The 15,671-nt window shown below is 48.1% G+C and overlaps 1 protein-coding gene across 1 annotated transcript in view; it reads right to left on the bottom strand.

Annotated features, from left to right (window-relative positions):
* fbn3 (fibrillin 3) overlaps window positions 1-15,671 on the bottom strand; it is a 60,432-nt gene that overhangs the window by 13,239 nt on the left and 31,522 nt on the right. The window contains exons 13-40 of the mRNA XM_066696069.1: window positions 15,153-15,272; window positions 14,846-14,971; window positions 14,228-14,350; window positions 13,541-13,816; window positions 12,729-12,782; window positions 12,472-12,597; window positions 11,940-12,065; window positions 11,538-11,657; window positions 10,457-10,594; window positions 10,177-10,227; window positions 9,709-9,834; window positions 9,042-9,269; window positions 6,123-6,248; window positions 5,647-5,775; window positions 5,401-5,526; window positions 5,067-5,192; window positions 4,640-4,762; window positions 4,334-4,459; window positions 3,888-4,013; window positions 3,404-3,526; window positions 2,821-2,943; window positions 2,556-2,681; window positions 2,306-2,428; window positions 1,434-1,556; window positions 1,054-1,215; window positions 688-756; window positions 276-401; window positions 63-188 (exon numbers count right to left, since the gene is read on the bottom strand). Of these exons, the coding sequence (XP_066552166.1) occupies window positions 63-188; window positions 276-401; window positions 688-756; window positions 1,054-1,215; window positions 1,434-1,556; window positions 2,306-2,428; window positions 2,556-2,681; window positions 2,821-2,943; window positions 3,404-3,526; window positions 3,888-4,013; window positions 4,334-4,459; window positions 4,640-4,762; window positions 5,067-5,192; window positions 5,401-5,526; window positions 5,647-5,775; window positions 6,123-6,248; window positions 9,042-9,269; window positions 9,709-9,834; window positions 10,177-10,227; window positions 10,457-10,594; window positions 11,538-11,657; window positions 11,940-12,065; window positions 12,472-12,597; window positions 12,729-12,782; window positions 13,541-13,816; window positions 14,228-14,350; window positions 14,846-14,971; window positions 15,153-15,272 (3,597 nt within the window). The remainder of the gene's footprint in view (window positions 1-62; window positions 189-275; window positions 402-687; window positions 757-1,053; window positions 1,216-1,433; window positions 1,557-2,305; window positions 2,429-2,555; window positions 2,682-2,820; window positions 2,944-3,403; window positions 3,527-3,887; window positions 4,014-4,333; window positions 4,460-4,639; window positions 4,763-5,066; window positions 5,193-5,400; window positions 5,527-5,646; window positions 5,776-6,122; window positions 6,249-9,041; window positions 9,270-9,708; window positions 9,835-10,176; window positions 10,228-10,456; window positions 10,595-11,537; window positions 11,658-11,939; window positions 12,066-12,471; window positions 12,598-12,728; window positions 12,783-13,540; window positions 13,817-14,227; window positions 14,351-14,845; window positions 14,972-15,152; window positions 15,273-15,671) is intronic.

The following is a 15,671-nucleotide window of genomic DNA, read 5'->3' as shown; positions in this document are numbered from 1 at the left end:
TAACTGCTCCCTGTTAACAGTGGTTAATGTATAGCTCTCAGTGTAGTATAATTCCCACATACCCATGCAGTTGTTGCCCCCATTGACTTGCATGTACTCTGGTGGGCAGACGCACGTGTAGTTGCCCAGTGTGTTATAACAGGTTCCCGGGCCGCAGATGCCATAGTGGGCTGTGCACTCGTCAATATCTGGAACAGAAAAATACACGAATTAATAACAATAAAAACAATAACACGAGTTAGTAAATCAGGTAAATCTGGCCACGCGCCACTCACCCTCGCAGATACGCGTCTCCTCGTTGAGGTAGTACCCGGCCGGGCACTCGCACTGGAAGCTGCCGAAGGTGTTGACACAGTTGCCACCTTGGCACAGGCCCGGCAGCTCCTGACACTCATCAATGTCTGTGGCACAAACATATTGTTAGCGATGGAGGGAGGAGGACTTGTTTATCTGTATGGAGAGCCAGTAGCTCTGTTTCATGGCAGTTGTCATAAATACAACCCTAAACATGTACAGTCCGCATGACCTTCATAATAAATAAATACATTAAATAATAATATTAATACTGATAAGTCATGGCCCTCATTCAGCCCTTTGAAAAGCTGTCCCCTGTACGATATTCCAAGCATGAGTAATTTGAGAGTGTTCCTTGGACAGGTGGCCCAGACAGAGTCCCGGCTCCCTTACCTTCCAGGATGACCGTGATGGGGTTGGGACGGAAGCCCTCTCCCCCGGGACACAGGGTCTTGTACTCGGCTGAAGAGGAGAAAAACACTTTGTCAGAGGCTATACTAGGCTGTGCACTGTATAGTCCATCCAGTCTTGCACACCTAAATAGTGACTACCTATCAGCTGATATACACAAACTGAATGCTATTAAATAGTGGCCCACCTTGGTTTTTACCACATATATTACTGATCTCAGTAGCTGGATAATTATGGAGAAGAATAACTTCAGTCGATGATGGTATAGAGTGGATCTAGTCTAGTTCACTCTATACTAGACTGTATACCCTTGCCCTCATATGCCCAGAGCCCAGGGCCCATACGTACTGCTGTTGAGCAGAGGGCACAGTTCACAGGGGTTCCCCCAGGCCCTTCCCAGGGAGCAGCAGCAGGACGCTCTGGTGACACCAACGCCAATCTCGGCACTGCAGGAAATGCCCCCGTCACCCCGTGCCAGTGTGTCCAGGAAACAGTTGCCAACACGAGTATCTGAGCAATAAGAGAAGGAGAAAGAGAGACACTTCAGTTTCGTTCTTGTTTTGGGACGAATTGTTTGAATGAGGGAGTAGTTTGCAAATAAATAAACAGACCAAAAAAACTGATATAGTGTTTGTTTGGAAAAAGAGCCTATTAAATCAGGCCCCATGTTTAAATCTGAATCCTACCCCCTGTAATATAGATTGTCCCCATAAAGAAGGTTCTCTTACCCACACAGCCCACATGAGTGGGGTTGTGTTCAAAGTCGGGGGGGCAGTTGCATGAGTAGGTGCCCGGCATGTTCACACACAGGCCGTTGATGCATTTGACTGGATCCGCACACTCGTTCACATCTGAAACACAGTGGCGAGAGAGAGAAAGAGAGGGAGGATGAAACACAAACTTCAAGCATATCTGTGAGAACTTTGAGTTCCATAAATAATGTGTGCGCTAGGCTGTAAATCTATCCCTTCATAAAATGACTGTAGGAGTTCACACCAGCGTACTTGCCAAAAAAAGGCATGGTGGATGTTTATAATGAAGAGGTTTTCAGTGTGCAGACTCCTAACGCTGTGTCAGTAGGGCAGTCCTGCTCGTTTGTAAAGCCAATAAAGCAGATCGGAGTTTGTGAAGGGAAGGAGGCTGGCTGAACGGCCTGTGCTCTGTGCTTAGCCACCTCTTGCCCTGCTTCTCTTTATATACCCCGTTGATTTAGAATTACGGCCGGCTCTGGAGTTGGTTTTTAATGGCCCGTGAGCAGTTGTGTTTAGCATGATGAAAATGCTCATGTAAAAGTCTCAACAGGCTGACTTCCATTAACCATAATGAATATTTACTGCCTGGCACTGCACAGCTCATTAAACCATCCATGGCTGCAAGCTATTTCTCTCCACGGTCTTGCTTTCGAACAGTACCGCCTGTTCCTCCGGACAGGCCAGGCAAGTTGCTCCACTACAGCAGTTGTGCTCTCTAAAAGCGATTTATATTTAATAGATTTCTTTAGAATTGTGTTCTGGTACTGGTGTATTGTGTATAAAAGAGACAAAAAATATATATATATAGTGCTTTGTCACTACGGAGAGTTATACCAGGTGCCCCTCACCTGTGCAGTTCCCTCCACTGCGGTCCAGCTCGTAACCGTCATGGCACACGCAGCGGAACATTCCCGGCAGGTTTTGACAGGTTCCGAACACACAGATGTTCTGGAAGTTACACTCATCGATGTCTGAGGAGAGAGAGAGAGAGAGAGAGAGAGAGAGAGACATGTTCAATCTCTCACCGAACAGATTCCTCTGATTGAAAAAGCAAATGCACAGTATGAAGGCTTAGAGCATGTAACAGTCTGCTCTTACCCTGGCAGGCTCTGCTGTCCTCTGTGGGCGTGAAGCCCATCTCGCACTCGCAGCGGTAGCCGCCGGGAGCGTTGAGACACTGCCCGTTCTCACACAGGTTCACGTTGTCGGCACACTCGTCCACATCTGTAGATTCAGAGAAGGAGACGAGGCTATCAGATAACAGGACTTGCCCTTATACTGAATCAAAGCTCACTCCTACAGAGCTCTCTCCCCAGTTGGGCAGTAACACAGTCCCGACCATCAGGCCCTAGTGTTGGTATACCTGAGCAGGAGAATCCGTCCCCGTTGAAGCCCTCCTTGCAGGCACAGCGGTATGACCCTGGGGTGTTCACACAGTTGGCGTTGGAGTTGCAGTTGTGTTCCTCCGTGGCGCACTCGTCCAAATCTGTAACATGGCACAGACAACACGGGCCCGATTTACTGTGTGCTGCATTGGCTCAGTGACTTATAGAACTTTTCTAAGAAACACCACTCACAACTAGCTGTGGAAAACATTTCGTTTTCACCAGAGCATCAAATAAAAACGCATGTACACCTTTTCATTTATACGCTGCAGTTATAAATCAGTTCCAAATATCTGCTGAATTCTTTCACACAGTGTGAGCTCGTACTGACTGCAGACACAAAAGCCTCTGCATTCGCACACACGACTGCCTCTTCTGTTGTGGACCCTAATCTTGAATCACACTCTGTGCAACTCTGTGGATGAGGCGTCTCTTATGGGAAAGACATGTGCCAGCGAAATCTTACATTTATTTACAGTTCTACAATTCCCAGTAGTACCTTACCTATGGTTACAGCATCATGGCATCATAGGCCCAGCCCCTGATCCCTGGCACACTCACCAACACACTTGATGCCATCGCCCACCCAGCCATCCCGACAGCGGCATTTGAAGCTCCCGGGCACATTGACGCAGGCGGCATGCATGTCGCAGTTGTGGGCGCCGATCTCGCACTCGTCGATGTCTGCAACACAGATGGCATTTGTTTATGTCCGACACAGCCTCTCACTCGCTGCGTCTGGTAGTGACTTGTATTTCCACTCTGTTCTGTGGCCATAGGGCAGGCTTGGTGATTACACTCTGAGCTAACGGGCATCACGGTGGATTGTTAGTTAGATTTGTATTAATTAATATTCATATTCACATTCATATTAATATGAACATATTGGGGTATCCCACAAATAATTCAAAACACTAATCCCAGGAGTTTGTTTTGTAGATTTTGAGGGTTTAACACCTATTTATGAAGTGCCGTGACCTTCCTGTAAGTGTCTATGGATGCGACACTGGTGTCCAGCGAACCCCCAGTGAGTGTCTCCCATTACCTGTGCAGCCTGTAGAGCCTTTCTTCACAAAGTAGCCCAGCTGGCAGTGGCAGATGAAGGAGCCCTTGGTGTTCTCGCAGTCACCATGGAGACAGATGTTGGGGTTCAGGTCACACTCGTTGACATCTGGAAAGATCCGGGAGAGCAGTAACAAAAATGAGGAAAAAGCATATACAGAGCTTTGCCCCTTCTTGTGAAACTGGAGGGACCTCAGAAAGCTAGCGTTCAGTTGCTCTGTAAAGGTTGTTTTAGTGGGGAGGGCTGTTGGAGGAGAAACGGTGGAGGACGCATGCCAGCAGTGTGGAAAGAGTGAGTCTTATCCACTCATATTGGGTTGTAGGTCAGTACGTTGTTTCAGCAGAGGTTTGCTTGGATCATTCGAGGCTCTTTAAAACGAAGGAGATGGACCAACAGCGGTGCGTGTGAGCAGTGGTGTGAGCTCTCACCAATACAGGTCTTCATGTCCATGGAGGCCATGAAGCCATCGTAGCACAGGCAGCGATACTCCCCGGGGATGTTGGTGCACTGGCCCCCGTCACAGATGTCCGGGGTCTCCTCACACTCGTCAATGTCTGACGAAATGGGGACACAACCAACAACATGTCAGCATGCGACCGATGGCTTTCTTACATGATGAGAAAAGAACAGAGACCTAATTTCAAAACAATTACAGTGACACTACATTCACAGAGTGGAACTGATCCAGTTGAGCGATCTTTGATCATGTGGCCCCAACTGGCTCCTGGGCTCACCTGCACAGGTCCTCAGGTCGGGCATTAGAGCGTAGCCCTCACTGCAGCTACACTCGTAGCTGCCCTCCGAGTTGGTGCAATGGGTGTCGCAGCCTCCGTTCATGATGGTGCACTCGTCAATATCTGAAAAACACCCGAGCTGGTCAGTGTGGGCTGTGTTGTGTATGGTCCTGATCCAGACAGACGAAAAACACTCGGCCATTTTGGACTTCTTTGTGTATTGCATATAAAAGAGCACACATGCATGGAGTACATTAAAACACTTAGAAAATTCAGTCTGGCATCTAACATTACACACTGGATGAGAAGAAGAGAGTTATACAGTTTCAGGGTATTTATCACCCATTACGTTCATACAACCCAACTTTCTGAATGTTTTTTTGTGTGACTGTGCCAGACTGTTGCTCTAGCTTTCCGTTTTACTCACCGACACAGCCTTGCCGGTCTGGGGTGGCCTGGTACCCAGTGTCACAGGAGCACTGGTAGGTGCCCACCATGTTCACACAGCGCCCGTTCCGGCACAGATTGTCGCTCAGCTGGCACTCGTTCACATCTGGGCGGGATCAGAGAGAGACACAAAGGTCAGCACTTAGCATCTGTGCACTGCAGAGACCTGATCAGGCAACGCTGCACTGCCCTGGGATGTAAAGATTTTGTTCCGAATTAGGCAGCAACGTCAGTAACTACCGCCTGCGCCTGCATGTGCGGCAGTTGGGAACTTAAATAATTGGGACATCTGGTGGCCCCCTGATGACACTCACCCACGCAGGATGTCCCATCGGGAGTAAGGGTGTGGCCGAGGGGGCAGTCGCACTCGTAGCTGCCTTCGGTGTTGAGGCATGTCCCACCGCGACACAGCAGGGGGTCTCGCTCGCACTCGTCGATGTCTGCCGGGGAGTGAGAGAGAGGGGGAGGTGTAAGAGAGGTGAAGCACAGGACTCATCTGCTCTTCTGTTGGGGTAGGGGGGAAGAATCACCGCCACACTGCACAATAATAATTTTCTCACCCATGCAGTTCTTCATCATCATGAAGCCGCTCTCATAGCCTTCGAAGCACTCGCACTCGAAGCTCCCCGGGGTGTTGACACAGGCGCCGTGGCCACACAGGTCCGGAGAGATGCGGCACTCATCGATGTCTGAGCAGGGAGACGGAGGAGGGTGAGGGAGTGAGCGGGTGCGACGAGAGAGAAAAGGGAGATCAAGGCAAACGCAGAGCAGTAGAAGAGGGCGAAAGAAAGGACATTAATCAGGAGAGGTGGAAGAACAGTTGGCATTTCTCAGCTCTCAGAGACATCAATGTTAATTTACTCATATGTGTGGAAACAAATCTCAAAGATGATGAAGACAAACGCAACAGGATCATTTAAAGGAAGCTACAATATAACGTCAGCTCATTGGCTGGTGTTTGTCTAATTTGAAGGCCTTGTCAAGAAAGACTCCCACATGTGGGTTTGGTCCCATGGTTTCCTCTCTAGCCCCTTACCTGTGCAGTTCCTCTCCTCCATGTTGAGGGCGAAGCCGCTGTTACAGCGACACTTGAAGCTGCCGATGGTGTTGCGGCACGTCCCGTGGGAACACAGCCCCTGGAAAACCTTGCACTCGTTCACATCTGGAGGAAAACAGCAGCAGAGAGGGGAGGGGTGAGGGCTTTGAGATTCAGACTTTTTCAGTACCATGCTGCTCAGGGATGTCGTGGCCTACTCGAACGAGAGAGGGCTTCCCCTGGTCCTAATCAGCTTGGACCAGGAGAAAGCCTTCGACAGAGTGGGCCACGAATACCTGCAGCTTGTTATGGAGAGGATGGGTCTCGCTCTTGGCCTGAGGAAGTGGGTCAAGATCATCTACAGCGGCCTAAGCAGCAGGGTCCTTGTGAACCGCCACCTGACCGAACCATTTCCGGTCGGGTCGGGGGTCCGGCAGGGTTGTCCCCTGTCGGCCCTGCTGTACGTCCTCTGCTTGGAGCCGTTCATGCAGGCGATCCGCCGGGACGTCCGGGTGACAGGTTTCCATCTCCCGGGTTCCGGCGGAGAGCAACTGAAGGCCCTGGCCTATATGGACGACGTGGCCGTGGTCTGCACGGACGCTCCGTCCGTGGCCAGGGTCGAGGAACTGCTGGACGGCTTCTGCAGGGCGACGGGGGCCGCTGTGAACAAGGCCAAGAGCGAGGTCTACCTCTCCAGGGCATGGCCTGTCGGCCGGGGCCCGCCGACCGTGTTCCCTGTGAAGCCGTTTATCAAGGTTCTGGGGATCACGATCGACGGGACCAACACGGGCACCCGGAGCTGGGAGGAGGCCATAGCAAAGGTCCAAAGGAAGATCCACGGCTGGAGCACAAGGACCTTGACGATGGCTGGTAAGGTGCTGGTCGTAAAGGCCATCCTCTTCCCGATACTCCTCTACGTAGGAATGATCTTCCCCCCAGACAAGGTTATCGCAAAACTAGTGACCCGAATTATATTTCGGTTTGTCTGGGGGAGCAAAATGGAGAGGCTGAAAAGAGTGCAGATGGTGAAGGGTACCCTGGATGGAGGCAGGGGGGTCCCGGACGTTGTGCGGCTGATAAAGGCGCAGGGGCTGGCCTATGTGGTCAAGAACATCCAGGCTGCTGGCAAGAAGGTGAGTTTCATGAACCGCTTTTATTTTGCCAGCAGCCTGAGACCATTCGGCCTCTGCGCCATGGATAACACCAGGCCGCACTCGTGGGATCCCCCGCCGTTCTACAGGGCGCTCCGAGCCTTTGCGCTCGAAGTAGGCCTCCATAAAGTCGTGCTGGCCTCCTGGGATTACAAGACCATCTGTAGTCAGATGAGATCTGCCCAGGAGACCAGCCGGATAGAAGATTTCCCTCCCGAAACCTGCCGGTCTATCTGGGCTAACGCTACGCACGTTTGCCTCACGAACACGCAGAAAGATGTCTCCTGGATGGCTGTGAGTCGGTGTCTCCCCACCCGAGTGTTCATGCACAGAAGGGGCATAGCTCCTTATGACACCTGCCCCTATAAGGGTTGCTTGGGGAAGGAGACGGAGGCTCACATCTTTAGTGAGTGCCCCTCCGCCCACAGGGTCTGGCTCCTGTTTTCTCCGTTCCTCCACAGGTTCGCCGTTCCTGCGCGGGCGACCGCCCAGCAGATCCTATACGGTCCAGCCAAGGGAATCTCTACATCTACCTTGAGGTGCTGGTGGCGTGTCGTCTGCGCAGTGAAGCAGGCACTGTGGGAGGGACGGAACATCTGTTTGTTCAATAAGCAGGAGCTGGACCCGATCGTCATCGCGCGGAGGGGCATGGTGTTTGTAAAAGACTACGTCAATCTGGAGGTCCATCAGAGGGGCAAGGAGGAAGCCTTTAAGAACTGGTGCATAAAAGATCTGGGGGAGCTCAGGATCCCATGATGGGACCCACTTCCGGGGACGGTTAGCTCCCCCTGCTGGAGCCCGAGTCCAAGATCTTTTAAAGATCTTTTAAAGATTTTATGAATGATTGTTTTTAAAAGAAGATTTTAAATAACAAATCTTAATTGTTTTTAAAGATTTAGTTGTTTTTAAATCACATTGTTTAGGGCTTTTTAGGTATAGTTTTGTTATATTTTGTTGTCAAATACATTGACCGTTTTGGGTTTAATTTAAAATGCATTAGACTTTTTTTGTTTGTTTTTTATTTTTTCCTTTTTAATTGTTTCTTTATTTTGTCTAATGCATTTTCAGGTATTTTCAATGTATTTGACTTTTTTGTTGGTGTGCAGTTTTTGCTTTTATCACGTTTTGTTTATTTGATTTGAGCACGTTTATTTTAAAGTTAATTGTTTTAGTTTTGTTAAAAATCACAAGATTTTAAAAAATTTTAAGTGATTTTAAGAACTGATATTTTAAATGATTTTAATCATAAGTATTAAATATTGAATTGTTTTTATTACGAAATGTAAAATACTTTAACCAAATAAACAGTATTTTTCAGTACCTTTACATTACATTTTTCTTTGTGGAAGATGATCATAGTCTGTGTGTGAGGCTGTGGGAATGTCCTGGCAGAAAGCAAGAGGGGGCATTTTCTGCAGCAGTGAGGAAATTACACTGTGTTCTTTATTGTAGATACATTGTGTCTTCTTACTGTTGGCAGAATTTTCTCCAGCAAAAGAATGTCTTTGTGTAAAGCAAGTCCTTATATGGTATTCAGAGATGCACAGCTGGCTGGAAAGTGGAAATGGCCTTGTCAGCATATAGTAATGCTTCAGTATGTCTGAGGGGCATATGCAGGGAAGAGGAGAGGTCTTTTCTGTAGGCTACACTGTTGCTGTGGGTACCTCCTGCAAATTGTATCAATGTGTTGTGTGTTTGTATAGCCACACCTATACAGTATTTCTCAGCTAGGACATGCAGTCTGGGCCCGGCTGTTGGCCAATCATACCTTTGTAGAAGGGCCGGCTGCTCAGCACGTCCCCGCGGTTGGCGAAACCAGGGCCTCGGGGGCAGATGGATTTGTACTCAGCGCTTCCCGGTTTGGGACACTCCTCGCAGTCGATTCCCCAGGCTGAGCCCACCGAGCAGCAGCACATGTCCACGCGGAACTTCCCCGGGAGGGCCTCCCCACACTCGTCCTCCTCCCACTTCATATAGCACTGCTCCACACGCACGTCTGCAGGGCAGGAGACACGCGTCACCAACACCGCGCACCGCTGGACTCACTGTCTGAGCGGCTGTTCTTTAAAGGATGCGCTACATTTTGACACATGTGCCTTCTAGAACAGGCAGGTCAGGAAGGCAGTAAGTCACGTAATTTAGTCATGTATACTGGGAGAGTGTCAAGCTCCAGTAAATGCTATGATGGAGCTATATTGGCTATATTTTTGGTGTAAATCAACCAATGTTAATATTTAATAGGTTCTGTTCATGCTGAAGCATCATTTCAATGTTCAGACAAAGTACTCAGAACTAAACAGGCCTTCGATACTCCTATTCCACTTTCAACAATATACGGCAAGTAAGCAGAAGGGGGGAGAAAGATACAGAAAGGTAGAACTAAATTCTGAAGGAAGCTGGGAGATATATCTGCCCCTTCTCTGCCCCTCTCTTACCCACGCAAGTGCGGCCACTCCCATCCAGAGTGAGCCCCTCAGAGCATTCACAGCGGAAGGACCCCAGGGTGTTCACACAGCGCCCGTTGGTGCAGACTCCGGGGAACACGGTGCACTCGTTCACGTCTGCAGTGGGAGAAAGAGGGCTCAGGACAAACCACACAAGTACTTTCCTCCTCACCCTCCTATGACTGTTTGTGAGAACTGGTTCTAGGACAGATATTGTTTGGTGTCATGGATGGCTCAACAGCACTATTAGTGGTTTGGCCCGCCATTATCCTGGCTGTGTTTGAGGTTGGGTTGGGTACATTTCTAGAATTGTTTGTGGTTCACAATTGGGTTGTTAACAATATATCAGCCACATGATCAAGACTGCCCGAGTGGCCTTTTCTTACCTTGGAATTTTTCCTTGAAAATCAAATGACCTTAGAATTATGAATACCTTCAAAGCAAATAGTGTCCTTTTACCTTCGCAGGTGACTCCCTTCATCCGAGCAAAACCTCTGGGACAGGCTGTGTCTGTAGAGAGAGCGAGAAAGACAAGGACAATACAGACATTAAATGTATAGCAGTCTTGGTGAAACAGCCCTTAAAAAAACAAACCAAAAGGACTTTCAAACAACATATTCCAACCAATCATAAGAATGGATCAAAAATTGCCTATATATGACAAATGACAACTAATTGTATTACTAATATCACATTAGTAAGACACAAGTGATGTAATATTTTAATAAATCACACTCACCGATCTCACAGCGCTCACATGGGCTGCCCCAGGCGGCCCCCAGTGTGGAGCAGCACTCTGACTTCAGGGTGGCCCCGTTGATGTTCACCTCACAGCGCCCATCCTGGATGTTCAGCCAGCAGGTGCCCTTCATGCTGTCTGTACAGAGAGCAGCAAATTGTACCCATCCAATCACGTCACGCCAAACTATTCATACGTGTCTTTTCCTGGTTAAGCATAGTTTATAGCTGTGACTGCAGCAAAGCCATAGACCCCTGGCCAATAGCAGTAGACACATGTGTTCATTGCCATGAGTCATGTGACAATAGGGCATTGATAAAGCACAGCAGACAAGCAAATGAAACCGTAAGCCTCACTCTTTTGTTAAGTGCCCTAAAGTGGCCAATTGTTTGGTTTCAGACGTATGAGAAAAGCACATTAAATAGAGTTAAACATAGTCTGAAAGAAAAACAAAATGGAGCAATTGCTGTTGGCCGTTTAGGAAAGTATTCAGTTTAAGAGACATTTATGAATGGTGTTTCTGTGTGCGTGGCATTCACCGGGGATTTTAAAGACCCCACTATCGATTTTCTGCACAGGACTTCGGAAGTGCAAAGGGAAGGGAATTTTTTTTTAAATAAAATTGTAGCAAGCTGAGAATGTAATGATCTGTTATCCTAATTGCTGGGCCACCCAAGCAGGAGTGTGGTTTGCATTAACAGCACAGTGTGTTCCTTTACAATTTAAACAGGGAAGAAACAATTAGACAATGGAATATATAATTGGGAAAATAAGTCTGAAAGCTTTGTGGGACAGGGGTGTTGATTAATTTAATTTATTTAATGACTCACTGGACAATGGGCTTTTATGGCACTGGGGGCATCATAATTAATAGCCACAGACACTACCCAAGCTCAAACAGTACTTTACACAAATAAGTCCTTAACCACCATGAACAGTGGGCAGCACCGTTTAAATGTAATCAAACAAGAAGGTTAGTAGACTCATTGCGGGAGGAAAAAATAATTTTAAGAATATTTAGGCCCTGAGACAGAACGGTGTTGGAGCTTTTGGAGCAGGCATCTGGGAAGACGGCTCTTACCCACGCAGATGGTGTTGGTGGAGTCCAACTTGCTGCCATGGGAACACTCGCAGTTGAAGGACCCGGCGGTGTTGCGGCACAGGCCATTGACGCAGGGGCTGGAGTCGCACTCGTTCACGTCTGAAACATGGGATTGTAAAACATGGAGTCAAGGGCTGGCCACACCATAGCCTACAACATGACAAGTCTGTCCCTGTGCTTAAAGGTACATATTATCATGGATACATCTATACTTGGAGGAAGGACAGGCGGTAATCCGGGGTAATGTCTATGGTACGATATCCTGTTGAAATTCTTTACAGACGGGTGGCTATTATAGGAAAGGTTGACCACATTTCTGAACGTGGGCCTCGGTGGCTGTGCTGTGGGGTTGGTAGAGATGCGGGTGCGGTGGGCTCTCACCTTCGCAGGTCTCTGAGTCACTCTTGAAGATGAAACCCTTGGGGCAGGAGCAGGTGTAGCTGCCGGGGGTGTTACGGCACAGTCCGTTATCGCACAGCAGGCGATTCACCATGCACTCGTTGATGTCTGGAAATGGAACACACAGGAAGAGAATGAATTGGAATGAATACAGTAGAACATGTTGGGCCAGAACACATAACCATGTTCAGACACAAACAACCTTATACTTTCAAGTCCAAGCTATAAAGAATGTAAATCTAAATAACTCCCACTCACCCTTATGCCATCTGATATGTAGAGTCCTTTATTTAATTTGAACATTGCTTAATGAGGTATCAGTCTTCTTCACATGAATAATAAGCTAAAGCCTTGTTGCTGTACATCCCCCTGACAGAAAGTGTCTCTGACTCACCATGACAGGACGGGCACATGAAACATCATGTTTGGGGGTTATTATAAAACACTGGCTTAGGTGGGTAAGAGGAATGTGTTGTCATTCCCCTCCCAGTCTGTGGGGGCGCTGCAGACTCACCAACGCAGTCCTTTCCACTGGAGTCGGACTCGTAGCCGATGTTGCAGATGCAGCGGTAGCTCCCTCGCAGGTTCTCGCACATGCCGTTCGCACAGATGTCAGGGTTCAGGGCGCACTCGTTGATATCTGAGGGTCAGCAGAATCACATGGTTCAGGAGCAAAGCAGCAAAGTGTAACACGGGTATCATTTAGCCTATCCCTACCACACATACAGAACTATAGACAGATCAGGGGAGAGCAATAAGAGTGATTCTCACCTCTCCCATCCGCGGTGTTCCCGATCCCGCTGCTGCACAGAGCCTGGAATTCCGCTGTGGAAACAAATACCCGGACAGTGAGACTCGGCCACGCCCACTGCCTCTCCCTGTCATGTTTTTGTGAACGTACAAGAAATGACCAAAACATTGTCCCCATTTGGACAGATTGGAACCCTTCATGGAGAATTCACAAAATGTAATCAAGCTTGGGAGAAATAGCATTTAACCTTGAACAGCCAATCAACCAAACCAATAGGCCAAAATGGGCTAAACATTTTTACATGATCTTAGTGCATCACATCATATTGTGTACAAATCATCAACATATATACTTTTTGCTCTAATATGTGCATATATAAAGATTGGTGAAAGGGCTAACTATGCCATTTGATTTGGTACTTCTGGAATCAAGGAGGCTGGTATATACGTGACCTCATTTCCTTTTTGCAGCCCTCACATCCCACACTGGTGGATTTCACAGTGTGTGGAAAGTTGTTTGTACTTAAACTCTTTCAAACCTAGCATTTTCCGCTTAAATCGTAGGTTTACATGTTTACACTACACATACAGACATAACCCCACACTTCAATTTAACCCAGAAGCACAACACTGTGGTCTTTATTTTTCCACTGTGGGCAAAAAATGTTGGCCAACAGCCTGGTCCTTAGAAACTGAATTGGACAGGCAGGGTTCCCACAGTGCCACAATCGGGCCTCTATGTGTGTGTAACTTGTGGCTTGCGGTGTTCGGAAACAAGGATATGCAATGCTGTGAATCTACCACCAATGCCACTAGTATTCAGGAGTAGGTACCTGAGTTCCTGGCAGGGCAAGGCAGACAGGGCTCTCCGAAACCGTGGTCGGGGCTGGCGCAGCAACACTCCGATTTGGTGACGGCACCAGGGAAAGGTCGGGAGCAGCTGCCCATCTTGATGGTGCCGTAGCAGGTGCTGCGCATGTGGGTGTCCACGCAGACTCGTCCGTCCACGTCGATGGCCAGGCCCGGCGGGCACTCGCAGCGGAACGAGCCCTCGGAGTTGATGCAGCGGCCGTTCATGCAGATCCCGGGCGTCTGGCACTCGTCGGTGTCTGCGGGGGGGGTGGATGGACAGGAAGGGCGGGTTATGAGCACATGAAAAGATATTAAAAGGTCAGAGGGACTTTCTGGTAGAAAAGCTGAAACAACCTCGTAGATTACAGGAATAACAAATGATAATGAGCAATTACCAGCAAGGCCTGTGGGTGCATGTAATTGTTGCAATTCCCTGCCAGGTTGCAGCAGTCAAATTTTTAGAGCGTGCAAACTTTCCGAATTCAGACTCAGAGATCAGGGGCAGGCATTTCAATTCAATCCCCTCCTGACAAACTTGCGCTCTCAACTGACCCGTAATCACTTCATTGGCCTTGCTTCTGAAAATCAATCATCTGAGAGTAATTGGAGGTTAGGTATAGGTTTCTGAGGCACAGCTGCGGGGCGTTAAAGAGGGGAAGGTGCCGTACCAGTGCAGTAGCGGCCGTTGGGTGCCAGGGTGAAGCCGGGTTTGCAGATGCACTTGAAGCTGCCGTCTTCGTTGATGCACATCCCGTTGAGACACATGTTGGTGGTGGTGCACTCGTCGTGGTCTGAAATGGCAGGATTGAGAAGGGGAAGCTCCATTGCTCAGGCACTTACTCACAGTGCTTTCACAAGTCATACTTCAACCCAAGCATTTGAAGAAAGATTGCATATAGGCACTCTTTAAAAACATAAATAAAACATCTTTACCATTTTATGTAAAAACTTGCTCTTTGGTTGGTGTACTCAAGTCCGTTAAAGGTATAGCTATTAAATAATCAGTAAAACACCAGAATATGACACCAGAATACACACTAGTGGGTAAGATTCTGTGCCATTGCAACGTTGGCATGCATGAGACTGGGCTGCTCCTCGTTCAGTACCATCACCAAGCCGTGACCAAGCTTTGGACTGTGAGATGAACAAACTACGCATTCCATAGTCCAAGGAGTGAGACGTTCACTTTGGCAGATCAGAGTTTACCCACAATGCACAATCGGGCCCAACGTGCCTCTGAGGAACATCTGGATGAGTGGATTGGATGGCTCTAGCTGTATACACACCTATGCAGTTCTTGCTGTCTGGTGTGAGCTCAAAGCCAGCGTTGCAGATGCACTGGAAGCTGCCGTCAGTATTGACACAGCGGCCGTTGCGGCACATCACCCCGTTCAGGATGCACTCGTCGATGTCTAGGGAGAGATGGACAGGCTATTTTTCATGTTGTTTTTTGTTGTTAAAAAAGGTCATGGATTCATATACAATTGATGACAAAGGTTTTAGTGGATTAAAAATTATATATTTATTGCTAGGGAATAGTGCCTATAGAGTAATGAGGAGGTACTGAAAGGCTTTATAAGAGCAGGGACATACCAACACAGGCCTGTTTGGTAGAGGTGCCCTGGAAGCCCTCATGACACTTGCAGTGGTACGATCCAGGAGTGTTCACGCAGTCTCCATTGACGCAGGGATTGCTGACACATTCATCCACATCTGAGAGCCGGGGACAAAAACAAACCAATGAAGGGGGGAGAAATGCTTCTTACTCCCCATGATAACACTAACATTCACGTAAAAGCTCTGAATTAAGTTTTAAAGTATTTTAAAATGACACAAAATTATTTGAATTGTACTGATTGATTATGTTTTCACAGCTATGCTCAAAAGTTGAAAAGCATACTTATTCCGTTAGATTGTTAGCTAGTATTTATATAATTTGCTTCCTGAAAAAGTACATTTTTGAAGCCTACATGGCACAAATTGTTTTGTATTGTACTACACTCTTGAGGAAACCGGACAATTCTTCAGCTGCTCTGAAGGTGGCAGCAGAGACAGCAGCTGCACCCGTCGGACAACTGCCATGTCTGACTAAAGAGGGTGTCTCTCGCGGTG

This window comes from Amia ocellicauda, chromosome 22 (genome assembly GCF_036373705.1).
Source record: "Amia ocellicauda isolate fAmiCal2 chromosome 22, fAmiCal2.hap1, whole genome shotgun sequence".
NCBI lineage: Eukaryota > Metazoa > Chordata > Actinopteri > Amiiformes > Amiidae > Amia > Amia ocellicauda.
Note: the sequence above shows the minus strand (reverse complement) of the source record. Positions and strands in the feature narration are given on the sequence as shown.